Here is a 25,012-nt window from a genome sequence, read left to right on the forward strand (position 1 = left end):
TGTAATCCACAAACAAGTTGACCTGCTCTTGTATACCTGACCAAATGAGTAAGAGGTCATCTATATAACGCCCAAACCATTTAATGTCTGATTTAAAGGTGTTGTTATCCGAAAACAAACTTTTTTCTTCCCAGACCGCCATGACGATATTAGCTAAGGAGGGAAAACATTTTTTCCCCCCATTTTCCACCCAAAATCCATGGGTGTCTGAAGGCTACTGGTCCTTCTGGCTATGATCATAGAGAAAATCGGTGGCCAATTATCTGTAAAGGGCTATATGACAGCTGGCTAGGGTTATAATTATGGGACTATAGTATTGTTAGATGTTGCCCGTTTTATCATTATCCATGCTGGCACTGATTTTTAGATGTACAATGGGAAAAATAAGTATTTGATAAACTGCCAATTTTTCAAGTTTTCCCACCTACAAAGTATGGAGAGGTCTGTAATTTTTATTGTAGGTACACTTCAACTGTGAGAGACAGAATCTAAAAATAAAAAAACATAAAATCACATTTTATGATTTTTAAATAAATTGCATTTTATTGCATGAAATAAGTATTTGATCACCTACAACCAGCAAGAATTCTCACAACCTGTTAGTTTTTCCTTTAAAAGCCCTCTTACTCTGCACTCATTACCTGAATTAATTGCACCTGTTTGAACTCGTTACCTGTATAAAAGACACCTGTCCACACATTCAGTCAATCACACTCGAACCTCTCCACCATGGCCAAAACCAAAGAGCTGTCTAAGGACACCAGGGACAAAATTGTAGACCTGCAAAAGGCTGGGCTACAGGACATTAGGCAAAGGAGCTTGGTGAGAAGGCAACAACTGTTGGCACAATTATTATAAAATGGAAGAAACACAAGATGACTGTCAATCTTCCTCGGTCTGGGACTCCATGCAAGATCTTGCCTCATGGGGTAAGGATTATTCTAAGAAAGGTAAGGAATCAGTCCAGAACTACACTGGAGGACCTGGTCAATGACCTGAAGAGAGCTGGGACCACAATCTCAAACATTACCGTTAGTAACACACTACGCCGCCATGGATTAAAATCCTGCAGGGCATGCAAGGTCCCCCTGCTCACACCAGCACATGTCCAGGCCCGTTTGAAGTTCGCCAATAACAATCTGGATGATTCAGAGGAGGCAATGGAGAAGGTAATTTGGTCAGATGAGACCAAAACAGAACTTTTTGGTATCAACTCCACTCGTCGTGTTTGGAGGATGAAGAAGGATGAGTACAACCCCAAGAACACCATCCCAACTGTGAAGCATGGTGGGGGAAACATCATAATTTGGATGACTGCACTGTATTGAAGGGAGGATGGAGTCATGAATCGCAAGGTTTTGGCCAACAACCTCCTTCCCTCAGTAAGAGCATTGAAGATTGATCGTAGCTGGGTCTTTCAGCATGACAATGACCCGAAACACACAGCCAGGGCAACTAAGGAGTGGCTCCATAAGAAGCATTTCAAGGTCCCGCAGAGGCCTCGCCAGTCTCCAGACCTGAATCCAATAGAAAATCTTTGGAGGGAGCTGAAACTCAATGTTGCCCAGCGACAGCCCCAAAACCTGAAAGATCTGTAGAAGATCTGTATGTAGGAGCGGGCCAAAATCGCTGCTGCAATGTATGCAAACTTAGTCAAGAACTACAGGAAACGTGTGACCTCTGTAATTGCAAACAAAGGTTTCTGTACCAAATATTAAGTTGTGTTTTTCTATTGTATCAAATACTTATTTCATGAAATAAAATGCAAATGAATTATGTAAAAATTATACAATGTGATTTTCTGTATTTCTTTTTTAGATTCTGTCTCTCACAGTTGAAGTGTACGTATGAAAAAAAATTACAGATTCTCTGTAGGTGGGAAAACTTGCAAAATCAGCAGTGTATCAAATACGGTACTTATTTTCCTTACTGTAAATCTAAAAATCAGAACCAGCATGGATAATGATAAAACAGGCAACATCTAACAACACTACAGCCCCATAATTATAACCCTAGCCAGTTGTCATATAGCCCTTTACAGCTAACTGCCCATCGATTTTTTCTTTGATCAAAGCCAGAAGGACCATTAGCCTTCTGACACCCATGGATTTTTTAGTACATTGCTGAACCTTCCCTAAGGGCTCGTGCAGATGACCGTAGTTTTGGTCCAAGTGCGATCCGTCAAAACATTGTCTTGCTCTTGGACCAATGTTATTCAATGAGGCAGTGCACATGTCCGATATTTTCCTCGGACCGAGTTGTCCGATGAAAACAAATTGCAGCATGCAAGTTTTCCCTCCGATAAGCGGATGGCACTCACCCATTCATGTCTATTCATCTGTGGAAAATATCGGACAGCACTCAAATGACATCAGAGAGTGGTCCGATTTTCACAGACAGACTGAATAGAGAAGATGGAAACATGTTTTTTAGTTCTCCACATCCGAGAAAATCGGTATGATTAGCATAATCCGGCTGATTTTCTCGGAGGAGAGAAAAACAGTTGTGTGACCCTAGCCTATTATTGATACTCTCTACAATGAATATGGATATTTGCATATCAAGGAAAAGGGGTACAATTCAGAAGCTTAAAGAGGTTGTTCCTAAATGGGTAAAATTGAAAGTAAGGAGGGAGTTTTAAAAAAAAAAAAATTAACAATTTTTTATTTGTTACATTTTTTGATGCCTAGGTTACTGGCCACCCGGCAGTTTCAGCCTGGCAAATTATCAAGGCACAGAACTTGTGGTGTGCACTGCTCTGAAGCTGACCGGATCCCTGAATCCAACCAGCTTCAGTCCCCCTCCTTGTTTCCCATGCGGCAGATGCAAAGCTGCCTTTTTTAGCAGTTTGAAAGAGTGTACAGTTCAGAGAAGTGGCGCAACCGTGCAAATCAGGAAGCTGTATCTTGAGAAAACTCCTTTAAGTAAAAAACGCTTCATCCATGCATGTTAACCTTTGTAAGCCATCTAAATTGGCATGCAGGTCACAGAAAGTTGAATAAAATAATAACTTGATATTTGCAAACAGATGCTTATTCCAGAGAAATCCACGTTTTCCTTAATATATAAATGAGTTGTTAACACTTGGGCCGGTTACAGATCTCCCGGAAAATCTACCTCCAGAGTTTGGTTTAAATTAAAGGGGGTGTTACCAGTGTGAGACATGTAATGACTGACTGTCGGCTCTCCTGATTTCACTGCAAAGCTGTGTAATTTTAACACAGTGCAACAGAACTGAAGTCTGTTTCATTACAAACACATCTGCAGTTGTAGCTCTCCTCTCACAGTATCATCAGCTCTGCTGCATAGCTGTGCCTGATTACAACTAACAATTCTTCAGCTTCCATCTCCATCCTTCCTTCAGCTTACATCTACCTGCAGACAGTGTGGGAAGAGGTCAGTACAGCTGAACTGACAGCAAGGGGAGAAGAGAGCTACAACTGCAGATGTGTTTGTAATGAGACAAAGCTCAGCTCTGTTATACTGTGTTAGTTATAGTCACACACTGCTCGGTAGTGAGATCAGGAGAGCAGACTGTCAGTCATTACATATCTCACACTGGTAACACCCCCTTTCATTTAAAATATGCTCTGGAGGCAGATTCTCAGGGAGATCAGTGTCCGGCCCAGAGAGTTTAACAGCTCATTTACATATTAAAAAAACATGGATTTCTTTTGCATAAGGCATCGCATCACAAATATCAAGGTGTCATTTTATTCAACCGTCTATGATCTGCATGCCCATATAGGAGACTTAGGTGGGTTGAACCCACAGATTCCCTTTAAACTTATGAAATAAGAGGTAAGAATATACACTCGCGGGCAATGCAAATGCACAAGTTAATTTGCGAATTGCAAAGATACAGTATTTAAAGAGTTATTCCAATAATGGCAATAATTTTATCTGAATGACTATTGTTAATATACCAACAAAGCCCAACATAAAATTTATTTGTGTCTTTTTTCTTTTTATCTGCCCCCCCCCCCCCCCATCCATCCAGATTCACAGAGCTGAATGGGTGGTCCTGTTCCAATCTACTAGAATTACATTTCCCAGTAGCACACTGCTTCTCCTAGGTGCTGGAGGCCCATCCATCTGCTCGTCTCTATGCTCCTTATAGAAATATATCTCAACATGGCTCAGTGGTTAGAACAGTAGTCTTGTAGTGCTGGAGTCCTGGGTTCAAATCACACCAAGGACAACATCTGCGAGAAATTTGTATGTTCTCCCTGTGTTAGCATGGGTTTCCCCTGGGTTCTCCGCTTTTATCCCACACTCCAAAAACCATACTGATAGAGAATTGAGGAATTGAGTTTATGAGTCCCAATGGGAACAGTGATGACGATGTCTATAAAGCGCTGTGAAATTAATGGTGTTATATATATGAGTAAAATAAATAAACATGGTCTAATTTTTATTTATATGGATGAAGCGACCAGAGAATGTAGTGATTGTGACCGAATATTTGATCAATATTCATTATTATTTGCAAACTCCACATTTCATTGGTGGTTCATGGGAATCTTTAGAGCATGCATGCATAGCAAACGTGAGCATAGTATAGTTTAGTTGTGGTACAAGCTAGCTGTAAGGGCAATGAGGAAACTGAGAATCCCTGGGGAATGTTTTATTAGACAGGGTCCTAGGTATCTGTTTTTGATGAACCGCTAGTGCCAGTGAGATCTTTGGAACTGCACAGCTGAGCTGTGCCACAACCCTGCTATCAGAGGTTTTAATAGACAAGGTCACTGGGTGCATCTTAGGATGCTCGACCGACATCATTATTGGAGGATGGATCCAGTGGCAACAGAAGGTTAAGACAGTCCAGGGGGTGGGGGTGGCGGTAGGATTGAGGTAGGGTGTTGGATCCTCATTAGGGGGTTAATAGCTACAAATCAGTGCAGATTTAAAAATAGGTTGCATTGACACACTTGAGTATGTCAGTATGTACAGAAAAGTAACACCACATTATGATTTGGGGAAAAACCTGGTAAAATAGGCTGTGTTTCCATTTTTAGTATTACAATTTTTAGTTTCATGCAAGCCAAAAACACATCTTTTCCATGTTACTGCGGATCTGGCAGAGTTTGCATCCTAGTCTCTGCATCACTGCAGACCAAACTCTGGGCAGTAAGCCACAAGCTCGGCCAACAGCTTGAAGGATTTTCTCACCAAGAGATATGGAATTGAAAGGTGTATTAGCAATCATAAACATTTACATTGAAACTACGTCTCTAGAGCCCCTTTTGGACCTTATTTTTCATTAAACGGGTTTTCTACTATTATCTGACCCCTTTTCATATGTCTAAATTCCTCATAACAATAGATTTTCTAAGATAAAAGTAAAATAAGTAAAGTAAAGACACTAGCGTCCTAGGGGATAAGTACTGCTGAAAGCTGCTGACAGAAAAATGGGTCCTATGTGGCAAACCCGTGGAGATGGGTAAACAGATAAAAACTGGATACTGTAGCGCAAAACAGCCAGTGAATGGACAGGAGAAGAAAAGAAAAGGACGTGGAATGATAAATATATCAGTAAGACTTGCTCAGATAAACCCTTCAAATATCATGGTAATTCAAATGTACACACAAGTAATTATGATCAATACCTCTCCATAAATAGAAGAAATAACATTTTGTGACATGGTGTCCACAACCTACACGTTTCGAGGAAATCTTGGTATACTGATTTCCTTGAAACGCGTAGGTTTTGTAGCTTCTTACTGTGACGTCACACGCTTCTCCAGTATTCTCCCACTCAGATACCAGGGACGCTACCGGCCGGAGCGCCCTGGTCACATAGACTTGTTAGACTTACCAGAGGACTCACAGCATCTTGCTGCACCTTGTCCATTTCTAATATCTTCTGGATACAGGATCCCTACAGCGGCCACCAGTACACAGAGGAGCACTCAGAGGTACAGGGATAGCCCCCATCTTCCAGTGAACTGACCCACCGCATCTTGCTGCACAACACCCATTTCTAATTGCTTCTGGATACAGGATCCCTACAGCAGACACCAGTACACACACAGGAGCATTCAGAGGTACACAGATAACCCCCATCCTCCAGTGAACTATAACAAGGACGCTACATCAGCAAACTGTAGGTCTTCTTTTTGTTACTCCTTTTTATGTTTCACATGCATGATTGTTAGCTGAAATGCTAGGTCTGCGTTGGTAACTATTTGTAGCATTATAAACTGACACTTTTTAATACAAAGAGATTGGTGAATTATTTTTATTCTATATGTAAGATCTATGGCCCAAACACCAGACTTGCGGTGTTAGCAGAAACACCACAAATTATTTCTTCTGTTTATGGAGAAGTATTGATCACAAATACTTGTGTGTACATTTGAATTACCATGATTTTTTAATGCATTAGCTGAACAATTTTTATTGATATATTTACCATTGTACGTCCGTTTTTTTTCTCATGTCCATTCACTAGCTGTTTAGCGTGACAGTATGCAGATTTTATCAGATTTTTTAAGATATATTCATTACCTGCGCATCTAGGTTCGGGCAACATGATCCTTTGTTGACATGCGGACACTACTTACTGCTCTGTTACATCTGATTTGCATCTCTTGTGGGCACAGGATTTGGATGGAATGAGAAGAGAACATCGCTTTGCTCCTGATGGGGGCGGGGCTGCCTTGAAATGATTGACAGGATGTCTAAGCACGGACCACTGTCTTTACTGTCATCTGCACTGACCCTGCCAATTCTTTGGAGCTTTGGACCCTTCAGTTGACAAGTGCTGTGATGCACTGGTTAGTTGAAAGCACATTGCAGTGCTTGTCTATTGAAGTGGCCAGTGCATGTGCTCCAAAACAATGGCAGAATCAGTGCATGCATTGTTAAGCTTAGATAACAGACTTCACAGATCTCTGCACTGACCCTGCCAATGCCTTGAAGTGCAGGTGCCGGCCCCATCACAGCCAGCGTCAATTGAAGAAGCTGCCACTTCGAATCATCAGCAGGATCAGCGAAGAGAATATTGAAGACTGTGGTCTGGAGCATGAGTCATTGCAAGGCAGCTCCATCCACATCAGGAGCAGAACAACGTGCTCCTCTCATTCCATCCAAATTTTGAGCATAGATGACCCTTGGATTGAACATAATGAAGCGTGAAATAGTGCCAGCATGCCAACAAATGAACATGTGCCCCTCACTGAGATTCTCTCATAGAAGAGGCGCAGTTAATAAAAGTATATTAAAAAAGCTATTATTATGAAGAGTTAGGACATATATAAGAGTGTCAAATAGTAGTGGGAAATCCCTTTTAAAGTTTACAACTAGGCAGAAGTGAAAACTGTAACAGTAAAATTTTAATTATGACAATAACTATTGCTGCAAATTAAAGTTTTTATCTTCCCTATAAGTGTGATGATAATAATTCTTACAGATGGGAAATATACGGCCAAGATTCCGTCTTAATGAGGTGTGGTGGAGTAAGAGGAGGGTGATTCATTAAGAGGTGAATGGGTGGCGTGGGTCAGAGACTGGAGTAACATTTGTTGCTTAACCCCTTCACCCACCAAGCCTGTGTGCACCTTCACGAACAGGCCAAATTTTACAATTCTGACCACTGTCACTTTATGAGGTAATAAGTCTGGAATGCTTCAAAGCATCCCAGTGATTCTGAGATTGTTTTTTCATGACATATTGTACTTCAATAATAGTGGTGAAATTTCTTCGATATGACTTGCGTCTATTTGTGAAAAAAATGGAAATTTGGGAAAAATTTGGAAAATGTAGCAATTTTCAAACTTTTAATTTTTATGCCCTTAAATCAGAGCGTTATGTCACACAAAATAGTTTATGAATAAAAATTTCGACATGTCTACTTTACACCAGCACAATTTTTGAAACATCATTTTTTTTGTTAGGAAGTTATAAGGGTTAAAAGTTGACCAGCGATTTCTAATTTTTCCAACAAAATTTATATTAATTTTTTAGGAACCACATCACATTTGAAGTGACTTTGAGGGGCCTATATTACAGAAAATACCCAAAAGTGATTTGATTCTAAAAACTGCACCCCTCAAAATGCTCAAAACCACATGCAAGAAGTTTATTGACCCTTCAGGTGCTTCACAGGAATTAATGGAATGTGGAAGGAAAAGATAAACATTTAACTTTTTTTCACAAAAAATGTTACTTTAGACCCATTTTTTATTTTACTTTCACAAGGATAACAGGAGAAAATTGGCCCCAACATTTGTTGTGCAATTTCTCCTGAGCAAGCCAATAGCCCATATGTGGGGGAAAACCACTGTTTGGGCGCATGGCAGGGCTCGGAAGGGAAGGAGCGCCATTTGACTTTTTGAATGTAAAATTTGCTGGAATAATTAGCGGACGCCATGTCACGTTTGAACAGCCCTTGATGTGCCTAAACAGTGGAAACCCCAACAAATGACACTATTCTGGAAACTAGACCCCTCAGGGAACTTATCTACATTTGTGGTGAGCACATTGAACCCCCAGGTGCGTCACAGAAGTTTATAATGTTGATCCGTGAAAATAAAAAAAACACATTTTTCTGAAATGTTTTTTAGCTCCAAATTTTGCAATTTCACAAGCGTAACAGGAGAAGTTGCACCATACAATTTGTTGTGCAATTTCTTCTGAGTACGCCAATACCCCATTTGTGAGGGAAAACTACTGTTTGGGCACATGGCAGGCCTCGGAAGAGAAGGAGTGCCATTTGACTTTTTGAATGTATAATTTGCTGGAATAATTAGTGGATGCCATGTCGTGCTTGCAGAGCCCCTGATTTGCCTAAACAGTGGAAACCCCCACAAGTGACACCATATTGGAAACTAGACCCCTCAAGGAACTTATCTAGATGTGTGGTGAGCACCTTGAACCCCCAAAGTTACCAAAGTTTATAACATTGAGCTGTGAAAATAAAAAAGAATTCCCACAAAAATGTTTTTAGCCCAAAATTTTTTATTTTCAGGGAGAAAATGGACACCAAAATTTGTTCTGCAATTTTTCCTGAGTACGCCAATACCGCATATGTGGTCGAAAACTACTTTTGAGGAACAGTGCAAAGAAGAGAAGAAGCGCCATAAGAGAAAACTACTGTTTGGGCGCACAGAGGGCTCAGAAAAGGAGTGACGTTTTGCAATACAGACTTTGATGGAATGCTCTGCAGGTGTCATGTCGTGTTTGGAGAGCCCCTATTGTGCCTAAACAGTGGAAAAACCCCACACGTGACCCCATTTTGGAAACTAGACCCCTCAAGGAATTTATCTAGATGTGTGATGAGCACCTTGAACCCACAGGTGCTTCACAGAATTTTACAACGTTGATCTGTGAAAATGAAAAAAATAGATTTTTTCCCACAAAAAAGTTGTTTTAGCCCCAATTTTTTCATTTTCATGAGGATAGCAGGAGAAAATGGACCCCAATTTTTTTGTGTAATTTCTCTCGAGTGCGCCAATACCGCACATGTGGTCGAAAACTACTTTTGAGGAACAGTGCAAAGCTCAGAAGAGAAGGAGCGCCATACTGCAGTCCACATTTTGCTGGCCTGGTTTCAGGGTACCATGTCACATGGGCAGAGCACCTGATGTGCCAGAACAGCAGAACCACCCATAAGAGACCCCATTTACAAATTACACCTCTCAATAAATTCATCTAGGGGTACAGTGATCATATTGGCACTACATGTGGGTCACAAAATGTTATACCATTGGGCAGAGAAGAATAATTTTTACCACCAACATTTTGGGTAAAAATGCCACCAAAATTTGTCCCATAATTTCTGCTGAACGTGGCAATACCCCATATGTGGCTGTACAGTACTGCTTAGCCACACGGCGAGACTTGGCAGGGACAGAGCGCTATTTGCCTCCTGGAGTGCAGACTTTTCTAGAATAGTTTGCAGACTCCATATACAGAGCCCTTAAGTGCTAGAAAAGCAGAATGCCCCCTCAAGTGACCCCATTTTAATAATTATACCCCTTTGGTAATTTATCTACAGGTGTAGTGACGATTTTGACTCCATAGGTGTTCTCCAGAAACAAGCAGCACTGGATATTGCTGAGTGAAAATTACAAACTGCTGTTGTAGTAACCAGTACATTGTAGTGACCAGTACATTGTAGTGACCAGTACGTTATGCCCGGCTCATGCTTCTGGAGACATCCACCTGTAAAGTAGGCGGGCTCTCATCGCTACAAAAATGCCAAACATGTGGACGCTAACTGCGATTTAGGCACACTGGGGCTCGGAAGGGAGGGGCAGCATTTGGATTTGAGAGCGCAGAATTTGTTGGATTTTTTTGGGGAGTGAGAAGCCACTTTGCTTTTCCAGAGCCTTTGTACTACCAGTAACGTGGAAGCCCCCTATGTTTCCATTGACAGATGACGGACCTGAGTGGGGCTTGCTTTTTTGTGGATTGATTTGAAGCTTTTGTTTGGACAAATTTTACATAACGTTTGGGATCACATTTATTTATGAGCACTTATATCGGGGTTTTCCATCTAAGGCCGCAGTTAAATTAGCATATCACATTCGATGCGATATGCTAATGACACTCGGCTCCTGCTCTGCTGCGCAATTAATTTCTCAATCTCCTCTGTTGCTTGTGTCGACGGGAATCGCACTGCACTCAGGTGATATCTAAGTGCAGTGCAATGTTTCACACGCACTAATAGACTTATAAGGGTGTGTACGATCTGATTTGCGGATGCAATCGCAGCATGCTGCGATTGTTTTCGCATGCCGAATCGGTATGAGAAAATAATCGCAGATGTGATCTGCACCATAGGGTAACATCGGATTGTACTCGTCAGATTACATCACAAGGGCAAGCGAACCCTAAATCTCCGAGTGACGTGATTCAGATGAAACCTCAGAGGGATTTATTCATACTGAGGCAGCAGAGTTACTCTGGACTCTGTCTGGCCTCTGTTCAGCAGTGTCCTTTTTTTGAGAGGTGCACAAAACTGTGGATGACGGCATTTTTATGCACGCCTAAAAAGACGGACACCGCCAGATCACAGGCCAGACGGCATCCACCGTGCCTCCATCTGCCTCATTATAGGGAATCTTCCGCTGGGGGTTCCATCTGAATCACGTATTTCAGAGATTTACACGGAAACCCTGGTGAAAGTGCTCAGTGTAGGGGGCAGGATAAATGTGAGCCGATCGTTACTGCGATCTTTTGAGAGGCAGAATGAACAAATCAACAAAAGGTAAAGAATTGGTTTTAATTATTTTTTATGCTATTCCTAGCATGGTATAAGCGATTAGACAATTTTACTGCGATTACAGCGATACCAGATATATTTTGGGGTTTTTATGTTTGGCAGCTGTCACACACTAAAAGAAGCCTTTTATTGCAAAAACTAGTTTTTGCATCGCCATATTTTTTTTTATACAAATATTTATTTATGGGTACAATATATTTAGATTTTCTTTTTATTTTTTATTATTTATTTATTTTTTTATTTTTTTTACAATTTTTCGCTTTTACAATTTTTCTTTTTCAGGCTGATCGCTTGTATAGTATAAGAATGCAGAAGCATTCCTATACGCTACAAACTGTCAGAGCTGCACTGACAAACAAACTTGTTAGATCATCCAATGAGCATGATCTAGCAACTTTGCTAGCTCTGGTGACCTGGATGTCATGATGACATCGAGTCACCGCAGCAACGATGGGCGCCCTCGCGATGACATCGCAGGGGCGCCGATCCAAAGGCAGAGGGACTTCCTCCCTCAGCCTGGCTCTCTAAATTCTGTGTTCGATTTCGATCGCAGCATTTAGGGGGTTAAAGTGCCGGGAGCGGTGCGGCACTGGTCTTGGCATTGAGTGCCGGGTGTCAGCTGTCAGAATCAGACGACACCCAGCGGCAATCACGTGCGCATAGCCTGTGTGCGTGCAAAATCGCCTGGACATAACCATACGTCCAAGGTCGGTAAGTTCCTACCGACCTGGACATATGGATAGTTGGTCGTCAAGGGGATAAGGTACCCCATGTCTGGTAATGAATTAAACCGCCTGATGTTGTCACGCCCCCTTCTCGCCCTGGCTCCTCTCGTTTTGGCAGAGCTGGCTGGAACGGGCAGGAAAAGGCAGAAATTTGCAAAGATTTCTGGACATTGATGTATCAGCCACTATATGTCTGTCTGTATGTCTATCTATCTCTCACATCTATCTACATAACTCTCTCATATCTATCTATCTATTATTTATCTATGAATTATCTAAATGTCTCTCTCTCTCCTTTTTTTCTTTCTATCTATCCCTACTTTCAGTAAGACAAAAGGCAAGTGATTTGTTTGAAATTTAGCACGAACATTCCTGTCCCAATTACCACCCTGCTGAGGCCTCATTTGACACAAAAACTTGGTTCTGGGAACAGAATAGTTTCCACAGACTTGGGTAACAATGGAGTGTTTTGCAGACTGCACAACTAAAGTAGAAAAATGAAAGTGGAATCTAGTTGGTTAATAAAAATGTACTTGGTGAAGTGGAAAATGTTTGCCCCCCCCACTTACGAGATGGAACTACAAGATTAGGGATAGGGGCCCTATTTCAGGCAGGTAGTTTAACTAAAATAACTTAAATATCTTACCCAAAGTGAGAATTGCAAGCAGTCTGTACAAAGAATATGCTAACCTATGATTAAGTGATTTTTTTTGTTACCAATTACTAGTTCTGTATTTAGCTTATGAGACTTTAGTATGACATGTATTAGTAATAGTGCACATAATCCAGCATTAATATACAAAATTCAAGGGGAGTTATTGCTGAGGCTAGATGAAAGTTGGAAGAACTAGTATTGTATTGGTACCTGAGACTTGCTGAACTCCTAACGCAATTAGACTTCCAATGAGTAACAATCCTAGAACTGCACTTAGGGCTCCCAGAAAGACTTCAAGCTGAGATCTACCTCCAAGGAAACTAAAGACGTGCCCTCTTCCTTTCCGAAAACCAACCTGAAAAAAGATGCATGACATTTGTGAATATTTGCCAAATTATTTTTCTATTGGCAAATTAAACCAATACATTGATTAAAAAACATTATTTCAAAGATAATTTATCAGTAAATTATTTGAAGGATTCATTCATTTTTCAAGACTAAAATATTGGCAGTTTATCTCTAGTAAAGGTCATCGGGGATCTATAACTAACTATAGTGAGCTGTGGCACATAGCCCCTTCATTGCTTGCCAGGCAATATGAGAGTGGCTAATCCTGACACTGTAGCTTAGTTCCACTATGTTATATGGGACTGAGTTGCAGTGAGCTGTGATACCAGGCACAGTCACTATGAAAAGTACAATAAAGGGCAGGTGGCACTAGGTGGAGCACCATGACCACTTCGGTCAGCTGATCTGTGGGGTGCTGGGAGTTGGACACTTGATGATTTGTTATTGATGTTCCTTTAAAAAATACCCACTTGACGTGGAAAGAATATGTCTGCATTTAGTTCCATATTATGGTTTATACACAGATATAAACTACTGTGGGATTGAGGAACTTTATTAACACATTTTTATTGCATCTGTGCTTTCTCTCTTCCAGGTTCATAGCATAGATTGAAAAAGTGGACAAACTCATTGCTAGGTAGATTCTAACAGAGAATATTGTACACAAAATGCATCAATGGGGTCATCCACTACTGGCTTCACTCTCTCCGTCACGGACGTATCACACACATCCAGGTGAAATGAGAAAGCAGCAGCTCTCTCTTCCTCCGGATGTAGGCGATTTGTCCAAATGAGAGAAGCGTGAAGCCAGCGCTGCTTGGCCGCAGGGATAGTGTGACATAATGCCACGCCCAGGAGAGACAGTGCCGACACCGCTGGAATGGTGCTAACACCGAAGGTGAGTATAAGTGTTGTTACTTTACAAGGTGGAGACATATGGATTCAGATGGGGTTGTTCCCTTTAAGTTAGTTAGTGCTTCCTACTAATCCTCTCATTGAACCAGCAGGAAATACTGACAATCGATTCAACTACTACAGAATTAAGCCCGGTTCAAATGGCCGTATTTTGGGTCAGTGTGCTGTCTGCGAGCCCAATGGAAAGCACACTGATCCCATAATAATCAGTGTACCTGTGCACAACGATGATTTTTATTATAGTGGTCTGCATCTGACCTTAAAGAAGTTGTCCACTACTACCATAGGATAGGCCGTCTAGTTGTAGTGGCCGCTGCGGGGTACTACACATCCGCCTCCCATTGAATTGAATAGGAGGCGGATGTGTAATACCCCGCGGCGGACACTACAAGTAGACGGCCAAACTCAGCAAGTAAGTACTTCTGGCCGGGGGCAACCGACACCGATAACAGCTGATCGGCGGGGGTGGCGGGTGCCAGACCCTGGCTGATCAGACATTGATGCTCTATACTACGGATAGGGCATCAATGTATAAGTAATGGCAACCTCTTTAAGGTTACAGCTGAAAGACAGAATTCAAGTTGCAATGCAGATCAGTAGATAAAAAATAATGTAACATATGTACAAACATACTCTTTATGTAAATTATTTTGATATGTAAACCATACAGTGGTGTTTCAAAATAGCCATTCACTTTATATTTTCACATAATTATAATATAAAGTTATTATTTAGTAACTAGAAGATTAATAGCACTGCTGTGCTTCCCAGAGGAAGACAGGAGACCTCGCTGTGACTGCTAGGACTAAGGGCATTTACATTGCAAGATAATCATGAATGAGCATTGTTAACAACTCTGATTTCACAATTATTTTGCCGTGTAAACAGGCTGACGATCACCCGATGAACAAGTGAAACGCTGGTTCATTGGGTGAAATGATCTTCTATGCAGCATAAAAGATCATTGTTCCTGGCGGTGCATCACCCTGTGCAAACAGAACTCGCACTGCCAAGTGCAATGGCGGCCTATACACACTGAGCGATCTACGACAGATCACTGCGTGCACATCGCTTACGCAAACGACTGCCGATTGGTAAAAGTTTACAAGAGTTGTATCTTGCTGCTGGTCGGTCTGTGTAAACGAACCCTAAGGTACTACTATAAGTATTGGGAATTATTGGCAATTACTACTGGAAAAAAGGGGTGGGGGGCAGATATTGTAAGTAATGTACAGATATGGGGAAAATGCAGTCTTTGGTATTAAAAATCAAAATTTAAAACGTTAACGTTTTCTTTTTTAAGAATCTTAGTTGTGGCTGAAGAGAACACGCATTGTGCTCCAATTCCTGATATAAATTGTACTTATTATGAACCGAATACAATTTGCCATTAGAACAACTGGGAAGTATAAAAAGGTAAGAACCAGGTGATTGGATCTACACCACTGTAATGATGAAGAAAGTTGTAATCACAAATTCCATTGAAGCTATAAGTCTACATATAAGATAGGCAGCCAATTATGGAAATTGAAGTGGTTTTTCTAAATTGAGTGACACAAAGTACAGATGATTTAACTAGCCTGTACTTTCAGTTTAGCATAATTATGCATATTAAAGAAGAATTTTAATTCCTTTAACATTGATTGATAACTTCTCGGTGAATGGAATAAACATCACATTCAGCATACTATAATTCATTTTGGAAAGATATTACTTGACAACTGTAAAAACGTTCATGCTGCTACTAAAAGCAGAGCCTTGCTGCTAAATGTCATCTTACAGTTTAAAATGTTACAAATAGATTGCTCTTGCAAATTGCGTTGGCTTCATCCCACCCACGAAGCACGTGACAATACCGTCAAGGTCTTAAATGTGGTTCAATGAGTTTAATCTAATCATATCCCTCTATGCCTCTATTTCACGGAAGCCAAAAAGCATTAGACTGGATTCTCTGGCTTTTATCTTTTCTATTTAACAATGCATTGATTTGAGCCTGGCCATGTAATTGTGGATTACCTGTCTCTACAGATCATTTCATTCTCACTTTTCCAGGTAAATGTCTGGCATCTGTCGGCACTGTGCTGTCAGACACACCCCTAAGGTTCCAGTATGCATGGGAGCCAGAAAAGTTTTACATGCAGCTCTGGATGTGGGTCATGTGTGGACTGGATATTCTGTTCACTCAGATTTTTAAGTAGAAAATATTACATAATTGTTATAATTGAGGCACATGTCCGGCACCTATCAAATAGAGTAGTGGTCAGATGTGAGCACTACCTTCCCTTGTTTACATCAGCAGAGCACCATACATATTGATGTGGCTGTACGTAGTCCCATGGATAAGACTGAGATGCAGAACTATATGAACGCCATAAGCTGCTAGACCTTTATAAGCAATTTAGGGGACTTTTATTCTGCTGGTCATCCAGGCTCTGGAGTTCAGACCCTTCACTCTAGTCCAGGGATGTCAACCTCAAACACACAAAAGGCCAAAATGAAATACTTGCACAAAGTCATGTTCCAAACAGTATACAGAATAATGGGCCTCATATAGTCCTCCATACAGTTTAATGGGCCCAGCATAGTCCTCCATACAGTATAATGGGCCCCACATAGTCCTTCATACAGTATAATGGGCTCCACATAGCCCTCCATACAGTATTATAGGCCCCACATAGTCCTCTATACAGTGTAATGGGCCCTACATAGTCCTCCATACAGTGCAATGGGCCCTACATAGTACTCCATATAGAATAATATGCCCCACATAGTCCTCCATACAGAATAATGGGCCCCATATAGTCCTCCATACAGTATAATGGGCCCCACATAGTCCTCCATACAGTATAAAGGGCCCCACATAGTCCTTCATACAGTATAATTGGTCCAACATAGCCCTCCATACAGTATTATGGGCCCCACATAGTCCTCCATGCAGTTTAATGGGCCCCCCATAGTCCTCCATACAGAATAATAGGCCCCACATAGTCCTCCATACAGTATAATGGGCCCCACATAGCCCTCCATACAGAATAATGGGCCCCACATAATCCTCTATACAGTATAATGGGCCCCCATATTCCTCCATACAGAATAATGCCCTCCCCCTAGTCTTATATACAGAATAAGGGGCCCCACATAGTCCTCCATACAGAATAATGGACCCCACAGAGTCCTACATACAGTATAATGGCCCCACATAGTCCTCCATATAGAATAATGGACCCCACATAGTCCTCCATACAGAATAATGGGCCCACATAGTCCTTCATACAGTATAAAGGGCCCCACATAGCCCTCCACACAGTATTATGGGCCCCACATAGTCCTCCATACAGTGTAATGGGCCCCACATAGCCCTCCATACAGAATATTGGGCCCCACATAGTCCTCCATACAGTATAATGGGCCCCCCATAGTCCTCCATACAGAATAATGGGTTCCACATAGTCCTCCATACAGCATAATGGGCCTCACATAGTCCTTCATACAGTATAAAGGGCCCCACATAGCCCTCCACACAGTATTATGGGCCCCACATAGTCCTCCATACAGTGTAATGGGCCCCACATAGCCCTCCATACAGAATATTGGGCCCCACATAGTCCTCCATACAGTATAATGGGCCCCCCATAGTCCTGCATACAGAATAATGGGCCACACATAGTCCTGCATACAGTAGAATGCCCCCCCAGTTCTCCATACAGAATAATGGGCTAAACATAGTCCTCCATATAGTATAATGGGCCCCACATAGTCCTCCATACAGTATAATGGGCCCCCATAGTCCTCCATACAGAATAATGCCCTCTCCCTAGTCCTATATACAGAATAATGGGCCCCACATAGTCCTCCATACAGAATAATGGACCCCACATAGTCCTACATACAGTATAATGGCCCCACATAGTCCTCCATATAGAATAATGGACCCCACATAGTCCTCCATACAGCATAATAGGCCTCACATAGTCCTTCGTACAGTATAATGGGCCCCACATAGTCCTCCATACAGTATAATAGGCCCCACATAGTGCTCCATACAGTATAATGGCCCCACATAGTCCACCATACATTATAATGGGTCCCACATAGTCCTCCATACAGTATAATGGCCTCACATAGTCCTCCATACGGTATAATGGGCCCCACATAGCCCTCCATACAGTATTAAGGGCCCCACATAGTCCTCCATACAGTGTAATGGGCCCACCATAGTCCTCCATACAGAATAATGGGCCCCACATAGTCCTCGATACAGTATAATGGGCCCCACATAGCCCTCCATACAGAACATTGGGCCCCACATAGTCCTCCATACAGTATAATGGGTCCCCCATAGTCCTCCATACAGAATGGGCCACACATAGTCCTCCATACAGTATAATGGGCCCCACATAGTCCTCCATACAGAATAATGGGCCCCACATAGTCCTCCATACAGTATAATGGGCCCCCCATAGTCCTCCATACAGAATAATGGGTCCCCCATAGTCCTCCATACAGAATAATGCCCTCCCCCTAGTCCTATATACAGAATAATGGGCCCCACATAGTCCTCCATACAGCATAATGGGCCTCACATAGTCCTTCATACAGTATAAAGGGCCCCACATAGCCCTCCACACAGTATTATGGGCCCCACATAGTCCTCCATACAGTGTAATGGGCCCCACATAGCCCTCCATACAGAATATTGGGCCCCACATAGTCCTCCATACAGTATAATGGGCCCCCCATAGTCCTCCATACAGAATAATGGGCCACACATAGTCCTGCATACAGTAGAATGCCCCCCCCCAGTTCTCCATACAGAATAATGGGCTGAACATAGTCCTCCATATAGTATAATGGGCCCCACATAGTCCTCCATACAGTATAATGGGCCCCCATAGTCCTCCATACAGAATAATGCCCTCCCCCTAGTCCTATATACAGAATAATGGGCCCCACATAGTCCTCCATACAGAATAATGGACCCCACATAGTCCTACATACAGTATAAAGGGCCCCACATAGCCCTCCACACAGTATTATGGGCCCCACATAGTCCTCCATACAGTGTAATGGGCCCCACATAGCCCTCCATACAGAATATTGGGCCCCACATAGTCCTCCATACAGTATAATGGGCCCCCCATAGTCCTCCATACAGAATAATGGGTTCCACATAGTCCTCCATACAGCATAATGGGCCTCACATAGTCCTTCATACAGTATAAAGGGCCCCACATAGCCCTCCACACAGTATTATGGGCCCCACATAGTCCTCCATACAGTGTAATGGGCCCCACATAGCCCTCCATACAGAATATTGGGCCCCACATAGTCCTCCATACAGTATAATGGGCCCCCCATAGTCCTGCATACAGAATAATGGGCCACACATAGTCCTGCATACAGTAGAATGCCCCCCCAGTTCTCCATACAGAATAATGGGCTAAACATAGTCCTCCATATAGTATAATGGGCCCCACATAGTCCTCCATACAGTATAATGGGCCCCCATAGTCCTCCATACAGAATAATGCCCTCTCCCTAGTCCTATATACAGAATAATGGGCCCCACATAGTCCTCCATACAGAATAATGGACCCCACATAGTCCTACATACAGTATAATGGCCCCACATAGTCCTCCATATAGAATAATGGACCCCACATAGTCCTCCATACAGCATAATAGGCCTCACATAGTCCTTCGTACAGTATAATGGGCCCCACATAGTCCTCCATACAGTATAATAGGCCCCACATAGTGCTCCATACAGTATAATGGCCCCACATAGTCCACCATACATTATAATGGGTCCCACATAGTCCTCCATACAGTATAATGGCCTCACATAGTCCTCCATACGGTATAATGGGCCCCACATAGCCCTCCATACAGTATTAAGGGCCCCACATAGTCCTCCATACAGTGTAATGGGCCCACCATAGTCCTCCATACAGAATAATGGGCCCCACATAGTCCTCGATACAGTATAATGGGCCCCACATAGCCCTCCATACAGAACATTGGGCCCCACATAGTCCTCCATACAGTATAATGGGTCCCCCATAGTCCTCCATACAGAATGGGCCACACATAGTCCTCCATACAGTATAATGGGCCCCACATAGTCCTCCATACAGAATAATGGGCCCCACATAGTCCTCCATACAGTATAATGGGCCCCCCATAGTCCTCCATACAGAATAATGGGTCCCCCATAGTCCTCCATACAGAATAATGCCCTCCCCCTAGTCCTATATACAGAATAATGGGCCCCACATAGTCCTCCATACAGCATAATGGGCCTCACATAGTCCTTCATACAGTATAAAGGGCCCCACATAGCCCTCCACACAGTATTATGGGCCCCACATAGTCCTCCATACAGTGTAATGGGCCCCACATAGCCCTCCATACAGAATATTGGGCCCCACATAGTCCTCCATACAGTATAATGGGCCCCCCATAGTCCTCCATACAGAATAATGGGCCACACATAGTCCTGCATACAGTAGAATGCCCCCCCCCAGTTCTCCATACAGAATAATGGGCTGAACATAGTCCTCCATATAGTATAATGGGCCCCACATAGTCCTCCATACAGTATAATGGGCCCCCATAGTCCTCCATACAGAATAATGCCCTCCCCCTAGTCCTATATACAGAATAATGGGCCCCACATAGTCCTCCATACAGAATAATGGACCCCACATAGTCCTACATACAGTATAATGGCCCCACATAGTCCTCCATATAGAATAATGGAGCCCACATAGTCCTCCATACAGCATAATAGGCCTCACATAGTCCTTCGTACAGTATAATGGGCCCCACATAGTCCTCCATACAGTATAATAGGCCCCACATAGTGCTCCATACAGTATAATGGCCCCACATAGTCCACCATACATTATAATGGGTCCCACATAGTCCTCCATACAGTATAATGGCCTCACATAGTCCTCCATACGGTATAATGGGCCCCACATAGCCCTCCATACAGTATTAAGGGCCCCACATAGTCCTCCATACAGTGTAATGGGCCCACCATAGTCCTCCATACAGAATAATGGGCCCCACATAGTCCTCGATACAGTATAATGGGCCCCACATAGCCCTCCATACAGAACATTGGGCCCCACATAGTCCTCCATACAGTATAATGGGTCCCCCATAGTCCTCCATACAGAATGGGCCACACATAGTCCTCCATACAGTATAATGGGCCCCACATAGTCCTCCATACAGAATAATGGGCCCCACATAGTCCTCCATACAGTATAATTGGTCCAACATAGCCCTCCATACAGTATTATGGGCCCCACATAGTCCTCCATGCAGTTTAATGGGCCCCCCATAGTCCTCCATACAGAATAATAGGCCCCACATAGTCCTCCATACAGTATAATGGGCCCCACATAGCCCTCCATACAGAATAATGGGCCCCACATAATCCTCTATACAGTATAATGGGCCCCCATATTCCTCCATACAGAATAATGCCCTCCCCCTAGTCTTATATACAGAATAAGGGGCCCCACATAGTCCTCCATACAGAATAATGGACCCCACAGAGTCCTACATACAGTATAATGGCCCCACATAGTCCTCCATATAGAATAATGGACCCCACATAGTCCTCCATACAGCATAATGGGCCTCACATAGTCCTTCATACAGTATAAAGGGCCCCACATAGCCCTCCACACAGTATTATGGGCCCCACATAGTCCTCCATACAGTGTAATGGGCCCCACATAGCCCTCCATACAGAATATTGGGCCCCACATAGTCCTCCATACAGTATAATGGGCCCCCCATAGTCCTCCATACAGAATAATGGGCCACACATAGTCCTGCATACAGTAGAATGCCCCCCCCAGTTCTCCATACAGAATAATGGGCTAAACATAGTCCTCCATATAGTATAATGGGCCCCACATAGTCCTCCATACAGTATAATGGGCCCCCATAGTCCTCCATACAGAATAATGCCCTCTCCCTAGTCCTATATACAGAATAATGGGCCCCACATAGTCCTCCATACAGAATAATGGACCCCACATAGTCCTACATACAGTATAATGGCCCCACATAGTCCTCCATATAGAATAATGGACCCCACATAGTCCTCCATACAGCATAATAGGCCTCACATAGTCCTTCGTACAGTATAATGGGCCCCACATAGTCCTCCATACAGTATAATAGGCCCCACATAGTGCTCCATACAGTATAATGGCCCCACATAGTCCACCATACATTATAATGGGTCCCACATAGTCCTCCATACAGTATAATGGCCTCACATAGTCCTCCATACGGTATAATGGGCCCCACATAGCCCTCCATACAGTATTAAGGGCCCCACATAGTCCTCCATACAGTGTAATGGGCCCACCATAGTCCTCCATACAGAATAATGGGCCCCACATAGTCCTCGATACAGTATAATGGGCCCCACATAGCCCTCCATACAGAACATTGGGCCCCACATAGTCCTCCATACAGTATAATGGGTCCCCCATAGTCCTCCATACAGAATGGGCCACACATAGTCCTCCATACAGTATAATGGGCCCCACATAGTCCTCCATACAGAATAATGGGCCCCACATAGTCCTCCATACAGTATAATGGGCCCCCCATAGTCCTCCATACAGAATAATGGGTCCCCCATAGTCCTCCATACAGAATAATGCCCTCCCCCTAGTCCTATATACAGAATAATGGGCCCCACATAGTCCTCCATACAGCATAATGGGCCTCACATAGTCCTTCATACAGTATAAAGGGCCCCACATAGCCCTCCACACAGTATTATGGGCCCCACATAGTCCTCCATACAGTGTAATGGGCCCCACATAGCCCTCCATACAGAATATTGGGCCCCACATAGTCCTCCATACAGTATAATGGGCCCCCCATAGTCCTCCATACAGAATAATGGGCCACACATAGTCCTGCATACAGTAGAATGTCCCCCCCCCAGTTCTCCATACAGAATAATGGGCTGAACATAGTCCTCCATATAGTATAATGGGCCCCACATAGTCCTCCATACAGTATAATGGGCCCCCATAGTCCTCCATACAGAATAATGCCCTCCCCCTAGTCCTATATACAGAATAATGGGCCCCACATAGTCCTCCATACAGAATAATGGACCCCACATAGTCCTACATACAGTATAATGGCCCCACATAGTCCTCCATATAGAATAATGGACCCCACATAGTCCTCCATACAGCATAATAGGCCTCACATAGTCCTTCGTACAGTATAATGGGCCCCACATAGTCCTCCATACAGTATAATAGGCCCCACATAGTGCTCCATACAGTATAATGGCCCCACATAGTCCACCATACATTATAATGGGTCCCACATAGTCCTCCATACAGTATAATGGCCTCACATAGTCCTCCATACGGTATAATGGGCCCCACATAGCCCTCCATACAGTATTAAGGGCCCCACATAGTCCTCCATACAGTGTAATGGGCCCACCATAGTCCTCCATACAGAATAATGGGCCCCACATAGTCCTCGATACAGTATAATGGGCCCAACATAGCCCTCCATACAGAACATTGGGCCCCACATAGTCCTCCATACAGTATAATGGGTCCCCCATAGTCCTCCATACAGAATGGACCACACATAGTCCTCCATACAGTATAATGGGCCCCACATAGTCCTCCATACAGAATAATGGGCCCCACATAGTCCTCCATACAGTATAATGGGCCCCCCATAGTCCTCCATACAGAATAATGGGTCCCCCATAGTCCTCCATACAGAATAATGGGCCCCACATAGTCCTCCATACAGTATAACGGGCCCACATAGTCCTCCATACAGAATAATGGGCCCACATAGTCCTCCATACTGAATAATGGGCCCCACATAGTCCTCCATACAGAATAATGGGCCCCACATAGTCCTCCATACAGAATAATGGGCCCCACATAGTCCTCGATACAGTATAATGGGCCCCACATAGCCCTCCATACAGAACATTGGGCCCCACATAGTCCTCCATACAGTATAATGGGTCCCCCATAGTCCTCCATACAGAATGGGCCACACATAGTCCTCCATACAGTATAATGGGCCCCACATAGTCCTCCATACAGAATAATGGGCCCCACATAGTCCTCCATACAGTATAATTGGTCCAACATAGCCCTCCATACAGTATTATGGGCCCCACATAGTCCTCCATGCAGTTTAATGGGCCCCCCATAGTCCTCCATACAGAATAATAGGCCCCACATAGTCCTCCATACAGTATAATGGGCCCCACATAGCCCTCCATACAGAATAATGCGCCCCACATAATCCTCTATACAGTATAATGGGCCCCCATATTCCTCCATACAGAATAATGCCCTCCCCCTAGTCTTATATACAGAATAAGGGGCCCCACATAGTCCTCCATACAGAATAATGGACCCCACAGAGTCCTACATACAGTATAATGGCCCCACATAGTCCTCCATATAGAATAATGGACCCCACATAGTCCTCCATACAGCATAATGGGCCTCACATAGTCCTTCATACAGTATAAAGGGCCCCACATAGCCCTCCACACAGTATTATGGGCCCCACATAGTCCTCCATACAGTGTAATGGGCCCCACATAGCCCTCCATACAGAATATTGGGCCCCACATAGTCCTCCATACAGTATAATGGGCCCCCCATAGTCCTCCATACAGAATAATGGGCCACACATAGTCCTGCATACAGTAGAATGCCCCCCCCAGTTCTCCATACAGAATAATGGGCTAAACATAGTCCTCCATATAGTATAATGGGCCCCACATAGTCCTCCATACAGTATAATGGGCCCCCATAGTCCTCCATACAGAATAATGCCCTCTCCCTAGTCCTATATACAGAATAATGGGCCCCACATAGTCCTCCATACAGAATAATGGACCCCACATAGTCCTACATACAGTATAATGGCCCCACATAGTCCTCCATATAGAATAATGGACCCCACATAGTCCTCCATACAGCATAATAGGCCTCACATAGTCCTTCGTACAGTATAATGGGCCCCACATAGTCCTCCATACAGTATAATAGGCCCCACATAGTGCTCCATACAGTATAATGGCCCCACATA

The 25,012-nt window shown here is 43.3% G+C and overlaps 1 protein-coding gene across 2 annotated transcripts in view; it reads right to left on the bottom strand.

The window, feature by feature from the left end:
- Positions 1–25,012, bottom strand: part of ECE2 (endothelin converting enzyme 2) — a 117,679-nt gene that overhangs the window by 65,753 nt on the left and 26,914 nt on the right. For both annotated transcript variants that reach the window (XM_073675335.1, XM_073675333.1), the window contains one exon: positions 12,821–12,965. In XM_073675335.1, the coding sequence (XP_073531436.1) occupies positions 12,821–12,965 (145 nt within the window). The remainder of the gene's footprint in view (positions 1–12,820; positions 12,966–25,012) is intronic.

The sequence above is a fragment of the Phyllobates terribilis genome, unplaced genomic scaffold, assembly GCF_046119375.1.
Source record: "Phyllobates terribilis strain yellow unplaced genomic scaffold, ASM4611937v1 Scaffold_3__8_contigs__length_932513732, whole genome shotgun sequence".
NCBI lineage: Eukaryota > Metazoa > Chordata > Amphibia > Anura > Dendrobatidae > Phyllobates > Phyllobates terribilis.